Raw genomic sequence first — 26,029 nt, 5'->3', positions numbered from 1 at the left:
ATGACACAATAGAATATGTTCAGGACTCACGTATCAAAAATCAAGCTACAGTTTTTTTCTTTGGGAGGGAAACAAAGCCTTCACTATTCCCATCCCCCTCTTCACAAAAATTCCTCACATCTCCACACCTCAGAAACTTACCAAACTCATTTAAAAATACACAATCTGAATGAAAAGCCACATGTGGGTTTGTGCGTGAAAATGAAATTTTAGATAACACTCGAAGAAACACATGGGTTCAGCAGATTAAAGCAAACAAGAACAAAGAGCGAGAGAAACTGTTTTGAGAAATGGCGGGCAAAATCATCTCCTACACGATGAGCAATACTGAGTCATGAGCCTGGGCAAATCCAGCAACAAAGAAGCTCAGAGCTGCTAGTCAAACACGTTTTAATGCCTCACAGTCAGGACCGTCTGTCCTTTAAATATCTCACAGTTTTATGCTTTTTTTGGGAATATATTTTCACTTTCGTCTGAACATGTGAAACTGTTGGATTTGAAAAGTGTGTTTAGAATTGACTCGTGAGTACCTGTGCCCAGCATCTTTCTGTGTGTGTGTGTGTGAGTGAGAAAAGTTCAGAATATTATCTTCCTGTTAGTTGGAGTTGAATGAGAATCTGTGTAACCTGTGCATGCATTAAATATGTGTAATAAATAGTTCCATGTTGTACAGAAACAGTTGTAAACGGTGATCTTAATTTTCAGTCAAATTTTAGGGAGTAAAACTACAGTTTTCTGTGTTGATTTTGAGTTGAGAACAGGAGCAGATACAAGTTAAAATGTATAAAAATAAGATGTTAATTTCACAAATAATATGCCTGAACTATTTACTCAGCGGCTACTGAACAAACTACAAGTTTCCTAGAATCTTTTGCTTCAAGCGAGAGTGACAGAAACTCCTCACTTGTATCTTTTCTCCTGGGTGAGACTTTGAAACTCTGTGGCCTTGAGAAACAAGGAAGTGAGTTTGTTTGAAATAAAGTATTTACGGCACTTTTTTAAATGCATTTAGGTTAGATTTTTACACTCTAAAAGCTTTCACCTAATTTCTAAATAGACAAAAACTGATCATGCCCAAATTTCTGGTGAGCATAATTTGGTAAAAACCACGTATTCTTGTTGAACAGCATGTCTACTGCTAAGTTCTGATAATGTAGTTGTTTAATGTATTAAATGTATAGAATTCAGCTACAAGTCATGATTAAAATCAAGCTCAGAGATTAATGTCTCTAATTTTATTTTATGAGCCGGAACAACACAAATGTACTTCAAATAACTCAATCAAGAGTTCTCTGTTTTTTTCTTTTCATTTAATGTGGCAGGAAAGCACAGAGACCAACAATATTTTTTGTGCATGACTTAATGATGTATATTAATTTGAATGAGGATTTTTTCTGTGTATTACATACGATAATGTTCTATTTATTTGTGGCTCTGTTATAAAACGCATAAATGATACAAATTTATTGTCGAACATGCACTGCAGTTAATCCGAGCTGATCTATAAACTGTGAAATTTTTTCTCTAAAGAGAAAAATATGGTATAGTTAAATAATAACAATTACAACAATGAAAAGTCTTAACAATCTAGGTGGTTTTACAGCCATAAAACGCTGCATGTGTGGATCCTAGTCTACAACTTTACAACTGTTGTTCTCCAATTGATTAAATTACTTCCAGAAGCTGTGCACAAAGCACAAGAAGCTTCATTAACACACATTATAAAATGATTATGTACCATACTAATTATGCATGCTGTTGGTATATCTTGTATAACAGCACATATTTGTAAACCTAAGCAGTGAGTGATAATTGATTTTTTAACCAACATGGTAACATAGGCTTTGTAATATCAGGAGAAAATTATCGTAATCATTATTCATATATTCACCAAAGTAAATCGATAAATGAGGTAAAATATCATGATATAAAGCAACCAAAAGTAAATCTTTTTTTAATACCACAACAAATGAAGCTAAGGGGAAATACGTAAAAAGAAAAAAAACCCAACCTTAGTGACTTGTGGTTGGGGTGTGGGGTGAGAAGCAGCTTAAACTGTTGGGTTTATTTTTTTTTGCCACAACAGGTAGGAAACCGTTTGACCCATTTGAATATATGAGTTCAAACAAAACAGAGAACAAACAGAAAACGGACATGTGTCATCTATACACACTTCCTTTGTTCAAAGGCAACACAGCTTCATCTCAGGAACTAAACACAATTTGACCAATATTAAGTCAAGTTATTGTCCAGAGATAGAGAAGAAACTAAAGTACCACCACTGTCTGACAATGCCAGCAAATCACTTTTTCCTTTTTCCAAATCCTGCTCAGTGTGGAGATTCAGCACAATTTGTGCAACATCAACGTATGAACAAGACAAAAGTAGTTGACAATTTGCATCAGTGTGTTGAGTAAAATTCTACAATGCCACCCAAACCAAGTTATTTTAGAGACAAAGACAAATTTAGATAAGTGCTTTAAACAAACAAGGCACACATGTCACTATATATATCTGACACATCCCCACATTTTTCTGAGAGTTAAAAGGGTGGCACAGTCTTTTACAGTGTAAATTGCAGATTAAAGCTTCAAAACAGAAACTTCCTTTTCAGATTTGCAACTTTGAAAATAATACCAATTGCTCCATATTTGGTCTGATCATGAAGAATGGAAATCTACCAGTGATCATTCCAGCCTTGAGTATGAAAATATAATCTTGTCACATAACTTTCCCTCTTCAGTAAAACTGCAATAACCAGTGTTTGAAACTAAACCTTGTCTGTAAGTTAACCTGTGCAAGGAATTAACTAAATCAATAGTTATAAATGAGGAGATAAGCTCTCACAAAACAAGGAGATGAAGAGGGAAAACCCCAGATCTCTTAGCTTCCTGTTTCCTGATTTTTGCTGTGAAGGGTTTATTTTGTGAACACGTCTGCCTCTCATTTTTCAATGTAAAACTATGATTTCCTGAGCTGTTCATGTACGGCGTTTAGGCATCCTGTGTCTGTTTGGTGAAAACTAAATTCCATAGGCAATGAGTCAGAGGCGACCTTTGGCCTGTCTGTCTGACCTCTGATGGCGTGCGGTCATATATATACATACACACTCATAAAACTCACAATTTATGGTTATTAATGATAATATATTCCAAAGCAACTGACTCGCACACACACACACACACACGGGCCCTGACGGATGATAGAGAACAAGGCCTCACATGACAGACAAATCCTGGCCAGGTCCAACTGGTTACGACATCATCACAACAACTGGCTTAGGCAATCGCTAGTGTTACCCAATGCTCCGCAGGGCCACAGTTCACACCTAACACAACAGCAGAGACACTGCAAGACGCACACACACACTGAGGCTTGGCAGAGATCTGACCTGAGGTACTGAAACTCTGACCTCTACACCATCTTTGTGCAAAACACTGATGATCCGACGCATTTTGTGTTATCAGCTAAAAGTTTGATAAAATACTAGTGCTCCATTTTGATTTTATTAAGTGTTGGAATAATGAAATAATGGAATTATGGGAGGAGGGCTGTGTTTCATTTTAGCGTAAGGAAAATTTTGATTAATGTGCACATGTTGTAAGGTAATCTCTGTGTGTGTGTGTGTGTGCGCGTGTCTGTTCCTCCTCCGGTACAACTGGGCTTTTTCCCAGTGACTTCACCACTAAAACATGGAGCCCACTCCTCGATGGAGATCCCCCTGCCCAGGGTGTTTATCACATCCCTACTGCACAGCCAGCACAACACACACACACACACACACACACACACACACACACACACACACACACACACACACACACACACACACACACACACACACACACACACACACACACACACACACTATCCTCTCGGGTGTCCGCAGTGCTGCCTGGAAATCAGGGGCACCAATTATAGCAGTCTATTATTCCCCTCACTTCCCAGACAGCCACATAAAACAGCCCCCCAACCCCTGAGACCCCCGCCAAGGTTCAGGTCGGCATGCCCACACAGACCCTCTTGGCGCGGGTGTGAAGGTGTGCAGAGTTGCAAGGTCACTGGGTGACCAGGCCTGGACCCTTCCAACGGTGAGAAAGATTTGTACAATGAGTCAGATGTAAGTGGAGACGCATCCAGACAAGTCACACTGACGCTCGTAGAGTGGCAGCGACAGGCAGGCTAGAAATAGAGGAGGTGGAGAAGAAGAAGAGGCGGTGTAGGGTACCACAGGTTACACAGAGAGTCTCCAACCATCCTGTGATGTCATGTTTGAAGAGCAATGGTGACATTATTTCTGTCTGGCCCTCTCTTCACATTAGCCCCTAATTACTTGGTGATAACCACACCTATTGTACTTCTATTTTAATTTAACCTTTATTACTCCAAATGGGACGCTTTGCAGCACGTCAGACAACTGAAACATAAAAGAGTAATTAAATGAACACATGAGGACATGTTGAATAAAAGTGAAGGGCAGAAACAGACCACAGAAACCTTGTCACTGCAGTGAAAATGAATGGCACATGGAATAAATGAGAACTTGATGCTGTTTGACACTTGTCTGTCCCATAAACGCAAAGTGTGTCACTAATTTAACACAGCAGGGTAGCCACTGAGCACAGATGAGATGTGTGGGACGCTTCCGGTATACAGTATACAGTATACTGTAGGACTGTATGGAGCCTATGTGGTTTACATACAGCGCAACATGCAGCTCAGACAACCGCTAACGCTACTACGAACCTGTCAAAAGCCACAACATGCTGTGCATCCTCTGCTCCAAAAAACCATGTTCTACTCTGGCTGCTGTATAAAGAGCAACTCAGCATAAAGACAGACAACAAGATCAATTAAGCCTGCTTCTTTTTATGAGGTTTGTACATGACAGAAGTCAAATAAATAGTCAAATTGCTTGAAGTGATTATAATTGATTGTTTGTACATATAGGCTTGCATACATGTTTACATATTGCAGAGTTTGTGGTTAGAAGTCAGTGAAGGCAGAAAAGTGAAAGTTCCTGGTGTCTGCACGACAGTTACTTACTACAGTGTGTCTGGAACAGCACTGAACTAATGTGGAAAAAGTGCTATACTGGGTAAAATAAAGACATTAGTTATGTTGTGTGATTGTGATTTAAGATCCCATAGCAGTCTCATAATTAATAATAACTGTGTCCACAGTGTTTGAAGTTTGACAAAAAAGATTTATGGCATTTAGGATGAAACAAATATAACAAAGCCTCCTCATGATTACGATTCACGTTGCTTTTTTTCATCAGGATAAGACCAAACAAAGATTCTTCTAAATTCGCACAACACTGCGGATATTTACAGTAGGAATGATCTCATGTCCTTGCTGTCTCTCCCTCTTCGTGAGTTGTTGCTGTTGTTAAACAGGGCTGATGCTGGACAAAGGATCTGTTTTGACTGAGGTGTGAGGGGCAGGGCGGGGAGGAAGAGTGGTGCAGATGGCTGCCCGGCCAGCCTGTGAGTCAGGGCCTGTCTTGGATGACTCCTCTCACAGAACTCAGATACAGACAAACACATACACTCAACAACTGTTCATGGGATTTTACAAAACAATACACTTCAGTGGATGATGCTGATTAAGAGCTCAAGGTCACGTTGTGTTCCCCTGATAAATGAGCTGCTCTAAAAATGAATCAATGGCTTAACTGTTTCCTAAAACAACATGCAAGTCAGTTGCCATCCTGATGAATAAATACATTAGTAATTTCATAGTCTTGGTCTGAGTGTGTGTAGGAGTGGCTTGATGAGCAAGCAGAGTGTGTGGTGAAGCCGGTGTGACACTGAGGACCAATACAATGAATCACTGATGAGTAGAGACCCGAAACAAACTCTGGGCCTGAGAAGAATACATGACACCAAACCTAGAACACACCTGTCCCTCTCTTTGTATCTAACAACACACACACACACACACACACACACACACACACTTTCTCATCAAAGCTACAGTTATATTACATTCAGACCTTGGTGCATCTCTTTACTGAGGGTATCTGTGTGCTATTTACCACAAAACTAGGCCCACTGTGCACAATCTGAACAATAAGTCTTGAGCGACTGAATATTATTCTAAATGGCTGTGGTAAGACCCATTGGCTCAGAGTCAAACCTCTCTCTGACTGTTACTTCCTCGGTATTTCTGTCAGAGCTCGGAGGCCAAGGTAATCAGAATGGAAGTGGCGAAATGAGAAAACAGACACCCCACAGAGCCTTACATTAAATTTAACGACGCTGTATAAAACGAGAGTGGGCTGCGACCTGCCGCACCATCCCTCACCCCTACCAGGGGTGTCGTAATTGGAGGGGGGGATATATGGAATTGACTAACCAGGGCCCAAATGAGGACCGACCCATTAAAAAAGCTCAGAATAAAAACTTTCTTTGTTGGCAATTTTTAAGTCTACGTAATTACTGTTAAGGGTAAATTAAAATTGACTTACAACATTGGTTGAGAGACTGAACCATGAAAGAAAAAAGAGTCCTTAAGGTCCCTCTCACCCCTGACAAAACACGCAAAATGGTTTCGTCTGCACATCCGCACCTGCGCTGCTCTAAACGCAGCTTATCGAGCTGTACGACTGCTGATGCTGGAGGCTGCAGAACCTGTTGTGAGTTAGGGTCAGTCAACATCAGGGTACTGATAAAAAGAAAGAAAGGAAAGCAAACTGATGGAAAACAGCTTTTGATGAATTTCTTTTAGAAGGAAAAGTGAGCACAACTCACACAGTTTAAGAAGGGTTTAGGTTAATATCAGCTGCTATTTAGATTCAGTCGGCCAGGCATCCAGCTCAGAGTATATTTTCAGGATATAGCAGAAATTAATCAGCCTCAGAGCTACAGTCATATGAGAGAGCTATCCCCTCGCAAGGGCTTAAAACCATGAACACACGCTTGTATGTGAGTCAGGGTAACCTGATGGAGCCATGGATACTAAAAGTTTTTACAACACAATTGAGGTGTCACTGACGGTAAAAGTAGTTAAACCTTGGATTGACATTTTGGCTTTTTCCCAGTAAGCTTGCATAACATGTTTGATATCAACGGATTAATAGAAATCTCAACATTCACATGACACCACTGGCTTCATGCTGGCTTAAAACTGAGACCACAACTGCCTTCAAAAGACAAACATGTTAATGCCAGATGATCCACCTTTACTTTCAGAGGGTTAGAAATAAACCAAGAGACCAAGATCAGAGTCTAATTAGAAAATAGCATATGTTTTGTTTTTTTCACGTTAAATTATGTTAGAAACAGGCCAATCAATAAGCTGCAGTTTAACTTTTGTCCTTTTCAAATATTTATTTTATATTAAGGAAATATATTACAGTATTGTATCAAGGAAATATAATTAAGGAAAATTAGATTTTCTTGTCCTGTCCTTGAATTTAACATTTGGTTTCTATTTATTTACTGAATATTTTGATTGTTAGATTTTTTGCTTATGATTATTAACCTCTAAATTGATATTATTTGGTTTGAACATTCTGACATTTGATTGATGAAGCTGAGTTGATGGTTTGTGTTTTTTGTGTTTGTAAGCTAACGGGGCTATTTCTCGAAATTACTGAAATCAGTACAAATAAAATGACAGTGATTATTCTGCTGTCTGGCACCCAACTTCAACTCATTTGATATTAGGGAGACGCCAAAGCTACAGTGCACTTTTTTATGTGTTACTGTAACTGGTGTTCTCTGGTCTGATGTTGTCATTATCTATATAAAAACAAGATTTCATCTTTAAAGGGTGCTGTAGAAATATAATCGATGTGTCTAAATATTTCAGTAAAAAAGGATATGCCTGTATCCACAAAGTACTCACACTAATAATAATGGTTTTATCCAATATCCATATGTTGCTTGGATAAAAAGCCAATCAGGATATTTAAGAGAATATATTCCTTCTAGTGTACAAAAATCAATTAGCATCATAGTAACAACATCTTGTTACATTATCTTTAAATATTACCTATCATGGACCATGTTAATAGTAATGTAACTGAGGATATGAGACAAGGTGAACAAGTATAGTGGCTACTGAAAAATATTATTTGTGTCATCATTTGTAGCAGCTTCAGGAGTTTATATTATAGTTTTATGGTTTATTTTGAGGGGTCTATCATTGTGGCAAATAGTGAGTAAGAAGATGTGATACTGGATGGAAGGAGGATACTCCAAGCAAAGTAATAATATTATACAGTAGCTGTATGATCTCCTGCTCTGTTGTTAATGTTTTATGTCTGATGATTGGCGCTAGACTTGATAAATACCTGGGTGTAATGCAGTTATTTGATCCAGGTGGATACTGATAGTGGGTTTCTTGTCTGGTGTGAAAGGGGCTTAAGTGAGGCGTCTGACTGTATGTGGGCCTGACGAAAGGAGGGCAGGGGACAGAAGGACTGATCAATACCATCTTTGTCAGTGTCCGTCTCAAGGGACCACCTGGTGACTAGGAATGGCTAACAGGAAGCTCACATAATACAAAGAGGATTCTTTATTTATAGTATATATGCAGTACCAGTGATGTGATCAAGGTAAAGAACAACAGTGACATTTGGGACTTTTCATCAACTCACTACTCTTTAACAAAAAGCAATCGGCTGAGGTGCAATCCATCAGCATAAGTAAAATATTAGCTAATAACCTTGAGCACAGTCTGCACTTCATTTAAATTGTAGTGTGTTTTTTTAATATAAATTGTGAAGATTATTTTTCCAAAATTGGTGCAAGCTACTTCATACAGATATGGTGAAAGACAAAAAACCCTTCCTCATGAAGTGACAACTGTCACAGCTTCACACCAGGCACCTTCAACCCAGCCAACTTTGCATATTTAGCGTGAAACAAGCAGAGTTTCTATATGAGCTAGGGGGGTGTCTCTTCTAGATAGGTGACATTTCGAGCAGTTACAGATGTTCTCCTGTAGCTGAAGTTATTTGTTAATTGAACAGAAATAACAGAACTACTGTGTAAAATCTAGAATATTTCAAATGGTCTCACAGATCTCACATCTCCACCAACCCAGGTTCACTTGAGTCACTTTAGAATTAATGTCTACATGAATGTTTGGTCCCTTCTAGGCTACTAGAAAATAGGAACATAAAGAAAATGAGTCAAATGCATTAAAGTTATAGTAGACACACACTCACACAGGTTGAAATAACCTGACAGCCACATTATTACAGTAAAATGTTGATTGTGATCTAGAAAGTTACTGTGAGCATCTCATACAACCCCCGGCTGCCCTGCCCTGACCTGTGACTTTGCCCCAGCCTCCCTCTGAGCAGAGCCACCTGCTGTGATCCTCTAATGCCAACACCCTTGTGTGGCAGGAACGGCCATCTGCAAGCCCATTGTGCTGGTAATGTAGACCTGCCGCAGAGATGGACTCCAAAGGCAATGTGTGCATTCTCATGGAGATGTGCAAGGTTACCCCCAAGGCCCCGGCACACCGGTTTCTTCTGGATTACCTTCAAATCTCGACTCTTACTCTCTGCATCTCAATCGCTTTCTCCATGTGAGCCTGACAGTGATAATCCCTCCCTCGACACATGAGTCTGATGGATTTGCTAAAGTCAGTACAAGACATGGAGAGAAGCTCACTTAATCAAGATGATGGATTACTGAGACCAGTCGTTTAAAACACCATTGTGAGATACAAGGTGACGAAACCGTCATAGTTTCTCTACTAACTTCCCCTCTTTTCCACATTTTCACAAACATAACCATCATCATAAACTGCCTCACACTTTGTCCTCTCCCAGACGTCTTCAGAAACTAAACCAAGGTCACACTACGTTTTAGTTCTGAAACCTGTTATTCGGCTACATTTGCCACCTTGCTCTGGTTTTGCGTTTTAGTACGGACAGCCAGAAACATTTGGAAGCAGGGAAATTCCCATTGACAGTAGAGGACCCCCCCCCCCCATCGTTATGAATTCTGTAACCATCTTTGAAACAGAAAATCTGCTTTCAGTTTGCACTGAGCATGACCAGTGTATGGGAATAGTCATGTGATATGCATTTTCAGCTGTGTTAGTATGAACAGCGGTTATTTCTGATACAAAACTAAAATGCTCCTCTGGATGAAGCTAGTTTTGGTTGTGATACACTTTTATTTATTGAAAATGTTTTAGTGTGCATGAGTCTTTGACTTACCACAGTCACCAATGATATGGTGTAATCACACTGGGGTCCTGCAGAACTACCAGCACAGCAAAACCAAAAGGCCCTCATCCCTACAGCTCATAATAACGGAAGACTGTTTACTTCCTGTTAACCTATTATCACATAGAAATGGTTGCGGGAAAAGTGGCATGAATCAAGAGTTAGCAACACAGCGACTCACAACAGATCAAAGGAGACAGGAGGCCCAGTCTGCGAACCAAAAACAGGAAAACATGCCATTCCTTCACTGCATGCACTTGGTGATTTTGAGCTTTTCCTGCTGTAAATCACCTCACTGGCTTAAAAACCCCCAGTTGAGATAAGAGAAAGGGGGACGGGGAGATTTGGCACAGATGAATCTGCTGCCCTATAATTATGTAAAACACAGCAGCAGTGGCTTCACCATTCTCTGATGTGTTTGTAGGGGTATTGACCTAACTTACAAATTACATCCAAGGAAAACCAAGATAATCATTTTTAGGCTTTTTCTCAGGGCGTTCAGTGAAACGAAAAAAGCTACATTGACAAATTTGGTTGATTTCATGTAAAACAAAAGTTAAAAGGTAAAAAGATAGAGGTACATTTATTTTGAAGTTTTTTATAGGTCCTGATATTTATTTTTTACAAAATCTAAAATCTCAAATACCAGTTTTAAAAGATGAATAAGTCTTTAATAAGAGGAGGGAAATTGCAAAATAAACATTTTTAGTAACAAAAAAAAGTATTTAAAAAAAGTTTTAAACCTCCTGACAAAAGACTTCAGATCTTTATCAAAGCCTTGCTCAGTGTGAGTTAGAAGAATTTAACTATGATGATACACGCATGGTTTATCTTGAAGAGGAGGCATCTGTATATTAGTCATAGGACGTAAGAAACCTAACAAGTCTGATCAGACACCCGGTTCCAGCTACTCCAGCCTGTTTATCAGTTGTTTTTATCAGCCCAAAAGGCATGTGAAGAGGGTTTTATTGTGACTGTATTGCAGTTCAAGGCAAAACTATCTTTATTATTGTCGTACTATAGCACTCACAGAGGGTTACAGATTTAACCTTAAAATGCTTTGCACGCCAAGAAAACAAGAGTGAAACTCACCTAGCAGAGAATCTGTAGAAGAATCTGTTTCCACAATACACATGAGAACTACTACCACATCAATTTCGCAATGTCTGACACAGTTTTATTGTCCTAAACACACAGTAAATTTAAAAAACAGTTAAAAAAAGGAAGAACATTTCACTTGATTAAACAACTGTCAGGACAGAACTTATTTTCCACAGAACCCTTTTTTTGTTGCAGCTCTAAAACGGAATATCAGAAACTCATAAATGTATAATGGAAATTTTAAGTCACTTAAGTGCAAGATGTTCTAAAATGGTCCTTTGCATCTTGTCTACATTTTATTTCCAGCTAATAAAAAACTCTGGGGTTGGTCATTTTTCTTAACAGAGGTGATGAAAATGGCTGTTGACAGTTTTAGGGCCTTGTGACATTTAAACCTCAGACCCAAACATCTCCCGTGAAACTGAATTTCAGTAACACTGTTTTCCATTTGTCATCCATAGAAAAAATGCTTCTCTCACTCAAGCTGTTAAAGTGTTAGAAAACCTCGAGAAATAATCCTAAAAAGGGCCCTGTTTGGAATTAAGATCATTACAAAAATTTACTGAGTCAGACAGTGACTATATCATGATGCACAGCTCTTATTGCCACACAAATACAGTGTTGCAATACAAAAATGTTTCTTTATGAAGGAATTTGTGGACACTCCTTTTTCCTTGAATGAGAACATCATCCCGTGTCGTGATTACAGGACTATGAACCGAGTTAAAAGTTAATCAAATGATACAGCTGCTGTGCTGAAGATTTTATTTACTACAGAATCCAGACGGCATTGAAATATATATCTGACATCATCTATAAGCTACATAAATACACAGGGACTGAAGGAGACACACACACACACACACACACACACACACACACACACACACACACACACACACTTAACAAAAGATGTTTTCACTATCATTAAAAGGCTGGCCTTTTAAACAAAAAATAAATGTTGCATTAGAATATGCAATTAACAAGATTCACCAGGTTACTACACCAGGTCTACTTGTGTTATCTTTTCAACAAACAGCATTTGGTAAGTTAAAATATGATGACAGAATTACAAACTTGAATAAATAAAACAGATGAATAACTTAATTGAAAATAAAAAGCACCCTCAAGATATTGGATAATTTGCATTTTATAATAATTGATTTTATTTTTATAAATTTTATAAACCTTATTACAAACAGGTTCTGTAATTTATCTCTGATTTCAGTTGCTGTGTGTGTGTGTGTGTGTGTGTGTGTGTGTGTGTGTGTGTGTGTGTGTGTGTGTGTGTGTGTGTGTGTGTGCGTGCGTGTGCCAAGCAGCTCACCTGATGGGCACGTGTATTATGTCATGCAAGACTGAAATCCCCACAGCCAAAGTCCAACAGTTACTTCAGTCACACACACAAACACTAACACACTCCACGAACACAGAGGCAAACAAAAACAAACATCTATATATTTAAACTGCACCATAAAGACACAATTTGTATTTTCATTTATTCACCAAATAGAAATATGTAGTTCACAGTGAATTTTATTACTGAAGGACAAAGATCTGCAAATGATGGCACATGCGTGAAACATTTCAAGACTGATAAGACTAAACATTAAATCAACCATTACTGTGAAATCTAAATCCAAGAAATTTGAAATTCACTGAGAATGGTTTCCATTAGTCAAAAAATCAGATTTCAGGACAATTCCAAAAAAGGCCAGGTGCTAAATGCTTCAGTGAAAATGTAGATTTATTTAAAACATGAGTTGGTGGGAGCTAACATGGAAAGCGTGTAAAGCTAACATGAAAAATCCAGCAGATCAAAAAACGAGATGTGGAGCTTTATCTTTTAGAAATAGGGCATACAAATTGACTCTGTGTATGTGTGTGTGTGTGTGTGTGCAGACATCGAACTGCATGTGCACAAGTGCAGGTGCCTGCGGTCTGTCTGTGCCTGAAGGGGTTAAAACCGAGAGGCTGTCACCCATTCATAAGGTGATGTGTGAGTGAGAGTGAGAGTAAGTGAGGCACAGAAAATTATAGGTGAAGGCGGAAAGGCCTCAGTGAGGAAGGAAGCTGACGGTTGAGAGGTTGTGATGAGGGAAACTTCCTTCAGAGAAAAAGCGCGTAGTGAGTCAGACTGAAACCAGTCAATAACCAATGATCTGCTGCTCTGAGTCTGCAGCTCAATGAACTGTGAATGCAAGAGACCAGGGACAGGTCTTGCACAACCACCCCTCCCCACACACACACACACACACACCCACCTGTCTCGGCACAATACATCTCCTAGCCACTTACCCTAACCATCACAACTTAATGCCTCACCCTAACCCTAACCTAATTCTAACCCTAGTCCTAAAATCAAGTCTTCCCCCTCAAACAGCCAAAATGTCCTCCCTCCTTAGGTTCCAAAATCAAAATGGTCCTCACACACTATGGTTGACTATACATATAGGAATACACACACATGATATACAACATTCTAGTTTGAATCAGTAAAAGAGGATTATATACAGTCTATAAAAATTCATACACAGAATTAATTTACCTCAGAAAAATCATTTTAGACATGAAGCAAATGCCCAAACAGACAACATGGCAAGACAGAGAGCTGATGCAATCTCTTCGTCTGATTTCACCAAGTGTGTGTGAGAGAGACACCAAGATTGCATGAGTGTGAATGTCAATCTGTGTGTGTGTGTGCATGTGTGTGTGTGTGATAAATGGCACTCCCACCTGCAGGTGTGTTGAGGGCAGTTTCCAGCTGCAGCCCCTGGCATCTCTACAAGGACACCCATCATAGCACCCATCAGTACCAAAACCAAGATTCTTTTAACTTTTATCCGCCCTTATTTTGAAAAGCCCAGCGGCTGTGAGTGCAGGAGTCATTCTTTTATTAAATTTTCTTGAAATGGTTTTCGTGTTTTTTACATAGTTGAAACCAATCTTTCAGTCCTACAACGTCCTGGAGTTGGTACAGAATACTCAGCACGACACATGACTTTCACTGACCCCGTTTCCAGACGAGCCTCCAAAACCACTGATATCTCCTTATGAAATCTCTTCCAGCCAGAAACTCAAACTGGATTTGTCTTTCCAAGAGGTTTCAGCTTTGTAAGCACATCTACCTGAGAGACCTTTTTTGTGAAAAAGATGAAAAGTCTCATCTAGACAACCAGAGGCAGCTCTATGGGATCAGGTACAAACGTAATAACCATCTATGACTGTGCTTCATGAGAGATAAAGCAGAGAGGAGGTTTCTGTGATAGACAAGAGTTCATCCTGTCCTGTGGAGCAGCCAGAACATGTTCACACCCATAGTCATCCAGTGGAAAAATCCAAACTATTAATCATTATGGAGACTATAACAGCAGAGTGAGGAGCCAAAACGGAGAACATGGTACAAACCTTTGTTTCAAGATATACAAGTATTTAAAACAGCACAACAAGACATCTTCCAAAGATGAATTCAAAGCCACCTCTGATTATGTGACCTTCATCAGTGTCAAGAGGAAGAGGAGGCAGATTTACATTACCTATTTCATGTGTGATCACTGCACATCCCACAGGGTACTTTTGGATGGCAAACACACACATACACACAAGTATACACACAAACACACACGTTGAGTCTTACTCACCCCATGAGGGAAACCATCTGCTCCACGATGTGTTTGCTAAAGGTGATGATCACAAACAGTTTCTGTATGACAAAGACACACAGAGAAAGAGCGTGACAGTTACTGAACCATGAGGTCAAAGCAGTGCGTGCATCATAATTGATCAGTAATTCCTTGAACCCCCCACCATCAGCTCTCTCTCTCTCACACACACACTCTGCCATTATTCCCAAAAGCCATGCCGCGCACCGACCAAAGCAGACCCCCTTTTGTCATGGAGGGCAGAAAATAAAAGGCCTGGGCTCAATGACACATCACCAACACAGTACACTAGGTCAGCATATCACAGTGGCTGTATCAAAAGTGTGTGTGTGTGTGTGTGTGTGTGTGTGTGTGTGTGTAAAGTAACGGATGATAGAGTGGGGGAAATAAAAAGAGATGTGTCATTTTTTCACAGGGGGTCTGGGTGCTGGCTCCTGTCTGGTCTGATTCCTGCTTAGTCACCGGGCCAGAAGGGCCAGACAGGCGACTGGCAGCCATTCTGGCTCATGTAAGCCTAGTGTCCTCCTGCGGGGGAGCGGGAACACGTGCCCACTAACTGACCATATTTTTCAAGGTCCTTTAGTTGCCCTCTGAGTTGGTGTAGGTTACTGTATTCTTATAAACAAACATGCGTTCTGGCAACTAAATATGTGGTTTGATCCAGTAACATCTAGGTCAACTTCAACATGCCATTAGAAAGGCTTAACCCAACAGAGCTTTTGGCGGGTCCATCATTACAAACTCATGTTGTGCAGAAAAGGATTGTTCAAACCCACAGAACCTTATTTTAAATTCTAGTCCAGATCCCAAGGTTTTCAAAGACACTAAATATATACTACCCAATTACAGGGAAAGTGTATAAAATGATACACAAGACATCATCTCAAATTTTCCAATTTATGTAATGATGGAGCCATAAAAATGTCAACCAAGATTTGAATATTTTACTCATTATGAATGTGTAGCTCCAATTAGGCACTGGCATCACCTACAGAGTATATTGGATATAGTGTGGAAGTGTCTCAACGAACCTTGGCTCATATTATATTAAGCTGACAATATTTCATAGTGACACACAACAATCCATATTTTTCAGGATGCTTTTACAAAAGTCTAAATGGTACATATCAAATAAATATTAAAACTACTTTCTGATAGGCAGATAACAACTTGACCTGGGCCTTAACACGGATTGATATATTAACTTGATTGCAGTTGAAGAAGTATAAATGCTGCAAAATGTTCTGATCGCGTCTTCATTGTGGAATTTAGTCATTTAGACAAAATGTTGTTTTTGCTCCAACATAATTTACAAAGCATGAAGGTGTAGAATTTGAGAAACTATAAAGAGTATAATTAATGACATTGTAAGTGGACAAAATAAAATGTGACAGTTTTGTGAGCACAACTTTTCAATGGTTACAACTTTGATTTCATAAAATGTAATGTCATTACAATCCCGCCCTTTGATAAGTTCTTTGTTACAGTGTTCATTGTAACATTATGTTACATGTAATTCAGGTCACCCATGTTGTTCTTTTAATCTGGGTCGGTGTCACCAAAATAAAAACTTTGACATCAAATTTAGCATTTGCCATAATAGAAAAACACTGACATTTGCTATGGTACTTTGAGCCTCACACATAAACACTGATCTTATGCACACACTTATTTTGTGTCCTTACACTCGTAAACCGAGCTATAATCCAACAAAAAGGAGGAAGGGAAACTGATGGTGACATGTTTTTGACCTGCTCAATTCAATTCACTGATAAAGGTTATAAGAGCTGCACGCACCCAGTCTTAAAAACACACAACGACAAGCAAAAACAGCACCCTGCTTTAAAAGTTGTGTTTTTACAAATCTGAAACTAAATAAATTCTGAGTCAAATGTCAAATAACAGAGTGTCAAATGCAGAATAACAATTCTCTTATTTCACTGTTAAAAGTCTGTTCACTTTCCCACACCTCATGACTGCTATGACCTCTGCAAAATCACCTATCTCTAGGGCCTGAAATGTGTATTTCCATGACAACATTCATTGTCGGCCTGCAGGGTCACAAAGCAGCTGACGTTCATTCATTCAGCGGCTTACATTAAGACGTGAAGCTTAATGTGCGTAAAAGGTGGAGGCTGCACAGGATATAAAAGCAAGCTTTTCCTTAGAGACTGGTGAGAAAGCACCTGAAGCTGCAGGTACAGCTCTCACACACCCACACACAGAGCTTCGAAATCCCCTTTTGTTCCCTTTGGCCCATGAGAGACATGGCACCTGCTTTCAGTGTGCTTTTTTCTCGTACTTCTTGTTTTCTGCTCACACTCTGTAAACTTCTCAATCAGTTTCTACTAAAAGCGAACTGAATTTATTTTTTCACTAAGCAGTTTCAGGATAGACTGGGGCCCCTCAGACATGCCGGAGAGTCGGGTGAGGTTTTTCTGTGGGACAGGGAGGGACGCACCTCTGTCAGAGGGGGCCCCTGGGACCCATGGGTATTATCTGGTCCTGTGTGTGTGACTGTGTTGACTGTGCCTGCCCCCCCCCCCACTTCCCTCCAACTCCCCCCATCTCTCCTTCTCTCTTTCTACATCACCTCCCACAGACAATGTTTATCTGCTTTAGCTCGCGCTCACTAGGTTCACTGCCAAAACTTCCACCTTATTTTTTCTTCTAGTGTGGTGCATGACAACGTATCTTGCGTACGGTAAGGAAGAAGGCTGAGTGGAAAAAAATGTAACCGTTAACCCTTCCTCTGTGTGTCACCATGAGCAAACCAGCCTTTGCTTGGAAAACAGAAAGTTGAGCCCCTAACGGTAATCACAGACATACTGCAAATTCCTGGACGCAAATTGAGGATTTTCCAGGATTAGAAGAAACGTTTGTGATGCCAAGTCTCTTAACAGCAGTTTCTTATTCAAGGGTTAGGATGGATATCTTTCTTTCCCATAAATTCTAAGTCTGACCAGTCTACTGTACAATGCACTGGGGCTGCTGCAGCTGCAGTCACAAAATGGTTGACTCCCCCCACTATGCCTGCACAAAATGGCCTCCTTACTACCAGCTGAGTACAGTACAGAGAGTATGTGCATGAGTGTGATTCATTACTTAACACACTTGTCTCTCTAGACAACAATAAAGATGTACACAAACTTTAAACATACACACAATAGATAGTATGGAATAGAAAAGATAGAAGACAAGTTCTGCATATTGTGAGGTGTCATATTCTGATTTACGATATCTAATAATCTACAGTATATTTATGAACAGCCTAGGCATTATCCATATGCATTTGTATAATTTAACTGCAGCTTACCTGAATGTGCATTTTGATAACTGCTTTTCCAACGAGTGTTGCACCAAAAAATGTCCAGAACGGGACCAGAAAGTGTCCACATGTTATTCCTGCCAGGTCAAACAAGGGATTTGGAATCTGGATGAAACGACAAAATATCAATGATGAGACTTAATATAAAATAAATGAAAAGACAAAATAATGCTGAGACAATATGAAACAACACATGCATTAAAACAATGTAATGCTATACTGAAATCCATAAAGTATTTTCTCTTTTGTATTCTCCCTATGTACCTACATATATACCTAAGGTCACTGATAGTACCACGAGAATATCTGATACAAATTTTATATTTATTTTTCTACGAATGTTTCTGCTAAAAAATGAAAAACTGTTATTTTCAATATATAAGGTCTATGTGGACAAAACAAAAGTATTAAGCCTGATGAACAACTGGAGAATATTTAATAGAAAAAAGGTAATATATGTTTTTACTTACAGAGGCACAGGCCAGAATCCCCAGGAATCCGACCTGATGGATGAGTTTCTGAACCGCTGCTTTTGCTCTGGAGGCAAAGTCCTGAAAAAAAGAAAAAGTGAGAGAAATATGTGATTAGATCTTTGCCAGAGCCTGGATGTTTAGTCACATACACACATACTGTACATAATCCTTACAGACCTCAGACTGCATAATCATACAAAATGAGAAAATAATGGTTCTTTTAAAATTATTGTTGTAGATTCTACTTCACACACATACTCTCTTTAAAAATGCTTTACTGAGTTTGATGCCTGAAAAGATTATTAATCATCTATATTTTAAATCATTAATTTACAGGAGATTCCAGACTGATAGGTAAAAATGAGCAGTGACACAGTCATGTTTTTGTAAGCACGTATGTGGACGAGGGAATACCACAGAGGTGTGTGAAAGAAAGTGTGTATCAAGCTCCAGTGTTGTTTTTGAAGTTTAATCAGTGGTTAGAAACCCATTAAAACCTCACGCTAAAACAAATGAAGAATTTAGAATTATATCATTACTTGTGGTTACAGTGAAATGTCAAAGATCTGCTTTTAAGACGCCTTCTTCATCCTTGAATGTTAAAGTTTTCTGTGTATTTACAATTTACTGTGTGTGCACTGATATTGAATCTTTCCATTTTATATCTAAAAACACGTTGATGTTCAAATGAAACGAAAAATGAAGGAATAACCTATTTTTTTCATTTTTGCTTGTTTCTAAATTAATTCAAAGGAGCAGCAGCTGCAACAAGAGGATTTTCCCTCTCCTGCTTTCAGCAAGAAGTTTGCATCAATTATTTCAAAACCAAGCAACCGGCAAAACAAATAATTCGACTTTCAGTCACTAGATATACTTTAGTGCAAACTGTTTAGAGCTTGAAATTGTATATATTTAATACATTATGCTTGACAGTAATTTTTTTCGGCACATCTTAGAGTTTGAGTGTCTAAACCTTTTCAAGTTAAGGTGCTTGAATTTAAATGATAAATATATCTTAAAATCAGTACTTCAGCATGCTCTTTAAAATATTTTTAAAGATTCTAATTCATATGCATCATGTTAAATAAATATGAAAAGTATGTGTGATGAGGAACTCCCAGTATGGAAAAGTTGGCACATTTTATTTTACATGTTATCACAAAGAATATTAACTAATCTAAGAAAAAAAATAACTTATTTGAAGGAAATGTATATTTTTGAATGTCTGAATGTAAAATGTGGGTGAGTTTCCTTCTGAATTTATGCCATAAATATCTCCAAGTTCACAGTGGATATTCACAGATTCACCTGCCACATTTTCTACAACAAATATAAGACTTTTCTTTTAAAATGCTTCTTCGTTCTAAACTATAAATGAACTAGATTTTAAATGTCTGTACCTTGACCCCAGAGCACGTTATTAATTCCATTGTCTCTGGGAATGTGAGCACAAGACAACAGATTTTGATCCTTCCAGTGACTCACAAATTCGTACTTTTTTCTGCTGGTCTTGCCCTATCCTTCTTGACAGCTCAACAAAAGCCTCTTTTCAAAGCAATGACACAGATTTTTCCCTAATATACATTTTCTGGAAGGAGGATTAACTTCAACTAGTTCTGGGAATAAGGCAGGAATGCAGAGGTGCCCCATGATCTAGGACTCTTTATATTTTTTGGAGGACACAATATCTTGGTAAATTATACAATGATTTCATCCATACTATGCTAGATTTGCCATTGTACAATTAATATTAATCTTTGTTTTGCAACGAATTTACAATTCTGAACTCTTAAATCAAAAATAAAATATAATGAGATTGTCATTCTCTAAAATAACAAAGTTTTAAACTGTTTATATGTTAATAAATAAACCTTTTAGCAGCAGAGAATAAAGATCTTACAGCCAAAAGCTGCTTAATGACATTCATTCTTAATCTTTACTAGATTTATCAGCGCTTTTCTTAGAGTTTTTACCCTTTTAATCATGAAAAAACTAAGATCATTCTTTGTTAGAAACACTGATGGAAATATTTTTGTACTTTTTTCTCAATATATTTGTCCATAAATACATAAATGCATTTTAGTTTTATTTTGATTATGTCATATATTATTTTCTATGGGCAACTTCTTTTTCTTTGGTTTCTTAATATTTCTTGTCTAATCCTTGTCGGCTTTATGTATTCTTACACAGAACAATTTTTATTATTCTTAATGTTTCTACAGCAGTTATGAATATATGTATATATATATATATGTATATATATTTTGTGTCTTTTACATTCAATTTCAAATTCACTGCTTATTTGCAACCAAAAAATCTTTATTTAAAATGAATTTATTAATAACTGCAACTGTAGATCTTAATAATGACATGAAGGTTTTTGTTTTAAAGTGAAACACACTATTGGAAGAAAATGCATATGTGGAAACATTATTATATTATGAACATTTAACTAAAGGCTTTACAAAAATGTTTGTCTTTCTTTAATAACTTAAATGATGATTTTATACTGTTACTTTATGTTTTTCATGTTGCAAAATGTAACAAAATGCATCTATTACATTTTAGAATGAAACTGCTAAAATAATTAGGGGTCAATGGACAGTGTTTAACTGTTTTAAATCAAAATATCATGAATGAATGTGTAATATATATGAAAACAAGACTAAACATATCACAAAATCAACTGACACAAATCTAGAGGAAAAATTAAATTGTTTCATTAGAAAAGACCTGAAAAAATGTGTTTTCTTTTGGAAAGTAAGGCCTATGTTTTTAAAACAGCACATTAATTAAAAACGAAAAGGAGAATCAGGAGGGGGCTGGCAAAGCATGATCATACCTAATATGGTCATCAGCACCAGTACAGTCCTGATGACATTCTTTATGGGGTGCAACCCAGCCGACAGGAAATTTGAGAGACATGGGAGGTCGCCTAATATGGTGATGGTGGGGGGGGCGAAGGGACATAGACTCTGATTGGTTCATGATTTGAATTTCTGCCTCCCCTGATGTCCAATCATGTCGGTTTCTCTTTGGACGAGCTTGTAGTTTTAATTCTAGCCTGTCCCCATGTGTGTATGCATGCCTGTGTGTGTGTGTGTGTCTGTGTGTGTGTGTGTGTGAGAGAGAGAGAGTTTTTCAGATGGTAGGAGACAGGGAGGTAAGGAATGTGTATTGCTAGTTTATAGCTGAACCACTGACTGGACCAGGGACACCTGACAACCGCTGGCGTAGTCGCACAAACAGAACCCTGCAGAACCGATCAGCACCATGGAGACCACATAAGAATCCCATTCAGTTTCTGACATCATGACACGTACATTGTTTACATTGGTTTACTGTAATTGAGCTTTTGGCTCATGCAGTGAGGGCGAGCATGAAAATATCACAGCAGTGTGAACAAAGGTTTCCTGAGGAAATGAGGAAAGGGAGTGTGTGAGTGTGTGTGCGCGCGCGCATGTGAACTTGTGACACTGATTTACTACAGTTGAACGATGTAGTTGGACACTCTTTTCTAGTCTGTGTTTCTGGACTGGGGAAGTGCCTATCTTGGATGGCTCAGGTTCAGACATCCAGTCTGTTGTTGGCGGCTTATGGAAAATCACCATCTTTGCCAGGCAGCTTGCCAAGGGCTGCCTGCCGCCTCCCTAACCCCCACCCCTCCTCCACCCCCACCAGTGGTGGCCTGTAGGGCTGGGTTTAGCTGCAATTACATTTGATAAGATCTCATCAAGGGAGCGTCATTAAAAATATGGAGGTTTTGGTTCCAAGTTTGGCTGCTCGGCACAGATGCTTTACTCAGCAGTCTGCACAGTCACCCCACGTGGAGTCAACATCTGAATACCACTCTCATTTGATCTGATATAGGTCTGGTTTTTTCTCTTCCCCTAAAAGCTGGATTATTTGATTCCTCATTGGAAGAAGGAAATGATATTGCTTATCAGGAATCACATTTTACCGCTTTTTACCCATTTCACCAGATGTACATCATAATGTAATGGGTTCTTCCATGGCCAATGCTCCATCCCTCCAATAAGTTGGCGCTAATCGAAATACTCTACTGTGATCCTACAGACAAACAAATTATAGCCTCCCTGGTGGAGGTAATGAGTAGAATGGTAGGATATTTGCACTGAGATCAGAACTGATGGAATTAAGTCACCAGGATAATGAACCCAATGATATCACATTCATATTGCCCAACAATGGCTTTTGGTCCATATGTACAGGAGAATGGCCTGTATTGAAATCTGTGAGGGCAACAGTCATTTCCATGATAGTTTGAATATTTGCGGTTTCAGCTGCCAGGTGATGACAGTTATGGGAACCATCTACTAGGAAAAACCCAAGATTACCCAAAATATTCACACTTTCTTTATTCAAAGCATTACTTTATTTATTATAGTATATGCCTACTTAATAATAAAACTGCATTGATTGCAATTATTCGGTAGTGGAAAAGTATTATTATTTTTTATCTCAAGTGGATTATTGAATATCTGTTTATTTTGGATGTGAAGGTTTCTTCACAAAAAGTGAACTTTCCATTGTGAAAACGTTGGCAAAGCAAACACTTTGTTTTCAGTAGACGTCGGAACTGATGTGGTACAGAGTTCGAACATAGAACATAGCAGGCAGTGACAACGCACCCGTCTCCATGTGGAAAAAAGTGTCAGACAAGGAAAAATCTATGCATAGCCTATACACAAGTCAACACCCACGCACATTTTTTCTCTCCCTCGCTCTGTTTTCTTTTTTTCTCAATGAAAGTCTTTCACACAGAGGACACACATCTCCGGAGTGGCCGTGAGCCCCCCAACACGAAGACGGTTAAAGTTCATCTCATTAACTCCTGACAAGCCCGCGCCTGCGCCCGCTCTCTCTGCCACATGAAGTGGAGTGATTAAGGAGTCCTGACGCATTCAGAGCTACAGTCCTCTTTCAAGAAAAAGAAAAGATAGGGGCTGCGAAACACAAAAACACACACACACGCACAAACACACACACACACACAGACAAAAAAAATGCACCCCTGAGTCCACGTTGACAAATTCTTTAACAAGCTGTGGTTAAAGGGAAGCTGGTTTTACTCTGACTCACCCCCTCCTTTCAAACAGTTTACTGGAAATAAAGAGGGAGGAGGAGGGAGGGGGCACTTTCAGAGAAGTCACGTGACGGGGCCGGGCAAACCACAGCACAGAGAGCCTTTGAGTGCAGTAGGCCAGGGGGAAAGGCAGGCATACGCCCAGCGCAGATGGCCCTGATTTGAGTTACAGGAGATACGATCCTGGGAGTTGGCAATCAAGAATTCACAGCCTGTTAACCCTTTCCGTTACAAGCGGAGGTTACAAGCGGAGGTTACAAGCAGTCATGGACTTGATCCATGCAGGATGTTTCGAGACTGTCTGCGTCGATACTGAAGAATTTCTCTCCAGCACACAGAGTGCTCGTGTACTGAGCAAAAGATTTAAGAGGGGGAAAAAAAAGCTGATGTTCATGACATCAGCGTCTGGAGCCGTTAGAAAAGGCATGACTTCATTATTCTTGAATAACTCTGTTGAATGAATGAGAAAAAAAACCCCGGAGTGCTCTGGTGCAGCGCATCACGTGCATTTGTGGCAGGAAGTTGGCACACGCAGGCTGGGAGAAATACCACAGGGTTTAAGTCAAACTGCTGGCACCTACAAACCTCTGTGACTTGAGCCGAGGGGACGTAGTCAGCATATTAATCCAGCGCTGTTGCTACAGGGTGGAGAGAGTCCATGTGTGTTTGTGTGTGTTTTAGCAGTGGGGGTGGGGGTGTTAAATTGGGGGTCACATCCTTGATGACAAAATTAAACCATTTCCTGCAAAGCACAACAATATCCAATGAAAGCACAGTTTCTCCAATCCCAATGGAGTATGTTTCCTCTTTGATCTACTACAATTCATTTTGAGCTTTCAATCAAATACTCCAGTGGATGAATGCTTCCATGTCCACCGTTAAAAGTTGTAAAAAGATTAGAAGGTGGAGACATGAAAATCAGAGGTGTTGCGGGATCTCCTGAGATGGATCCCTGAGAACATCCAAGTGATGGTAAAAAGCTCTGGCGAGAGAAAAAACTGTTTCCGTATGCGGCAGGTCCTCGCTGTTGCAAGCTACCTGCCTCCAGATGCGTTCCAATCACACGAGCACACATTACATACATACACATGGCTGCCAGACATCATCAGAGAGAGCGAGCGAGAGAGAGCGCAATGCACAGTGGGAGGCGAACAGTGCGTGAGAAAGAAAGAGAGCATAGGAAGAGAGGACAGAAAAAGAAACAATGTCAGAGAGAGAGGAAGACTAAGGCTGTGTACTGAGACAGCAGCATGCAGCGTCACTTCTAATCTGCACTCGCATGGATGCGAGACAAATAGGCGATGCTCCTCCTGCATAGCGCCGTTAATTTGTTTGGGAAAGGACACGCGGGAACTCTTCAATGCTGAGATCGTTTAGAATAACTCTCCTCTTCTCTGGGCTGCCTGTTTGTCTTTTCACTTCCACTGTCTCTGCTCTTTTCTCACAGTTTCGGTGGGAAGTACCACTTTATCAGTACGTGATGTCAGAGCTGCACTCTCGCACATGTGCTGTGAGCATCAAAGTTGCTGTTGGTGCCAAGGGAAATATATCACAACTGGCCAATAGCCAAGTTCATACTCGAAACAAATAGGGGGCAGCATATTACAAAAAGTTGGGGTGTCAAACCCTATTGTATAAGAAACAGGAAAATGCCCTCTTTAGTCTCTCCTCCCACCTCCACTTACACTGTGCCACGGTCTGACTGACTATCAGGCGGACCGGCTGCTGCATGGGCAGGCTGTCAAAAAGAATCGATATATTTTTCCTGGTCAGCTGTAAATAGCGTGTTTCAAAAGTGGGCTCACTGACCAATCACAACCAAATTTTAAACCTCACCCTCACTTAGAGCTACCCTTAGCTTGTTGACATGTTGCATGTATAAAGTAGTATAACAAAGTGGACCGGGGCTAGCTGGTTAGCATGCTAACTTCAGAAGATGTTTTTTCAACTCAATAAATAGGCGTCAATGTACGTAGACTTAAGGTCAAAACTTATTTCGTCACATTCGGCTGATAAGTATTTTGGAATATTTTAAATTAAAATACTTAAACATTGCCCAACTATGCTTTTAATGGAAAAACTGATTGATGCAGTATTGAAGAATAAGGCTGAATTTATACTCATAAAGCACATGCACAAGGCCAGATGTGTTATTCATGA

General features: G+C 39.3%; 1 protein-coding gene across 7 annotated transcripts in view; it reads right to left on the bottom strand.

The window, feature by feature from the left end:
- Positions 1-26,029, bottom strand: part of LOC109628416 (vacuole membrane protein 1-like) — a 59,771-nt gene that overhangs the window by 5,697 nt on the left and 28,045 nt on the right. For all 7 annotated transcript variants that reach the window (XM_069509923.1, XM_069509926.1, XM_069509927.1 and 4 more), the window contains 3 exons: positions 18,760-18,840; positions 18,278-18,394; positions 14,941-15,002 (listed from right to left, as the gene is read on the bottom strand). In XM_069509923.1, coding sequence (XP_069366024.1) covers positions 14,941-15,002; positions 18,278-18,394; positions 18,760-18,840 — 260 coding nt within the window. The remainder of the gene's footprint in view (positions 1-14,940; positions 15,003-18,277; positions 18,395-18,759; positions 18,841-26,029) is intronic.

Source organism: Paralichthys olivaceus, chromosome 15, assembly GCF_024713975.1.
Source record: "Paralichthys olivaceus isolate ysfri-2021 chromosome 15, ASM2471397v2, whole genome shotgun sequence".
NCBI lineage: Eukaryota > Metazoa > Chordata > Actinopteri > Pleuronectiformes > Paralichthyidae > Paralichthys > Paralichthys olivaceus.
Note: the sequence above shows the minus strand (reverse complement) of the source record. Positions and strands in the feature narration are given on the sequence as shown.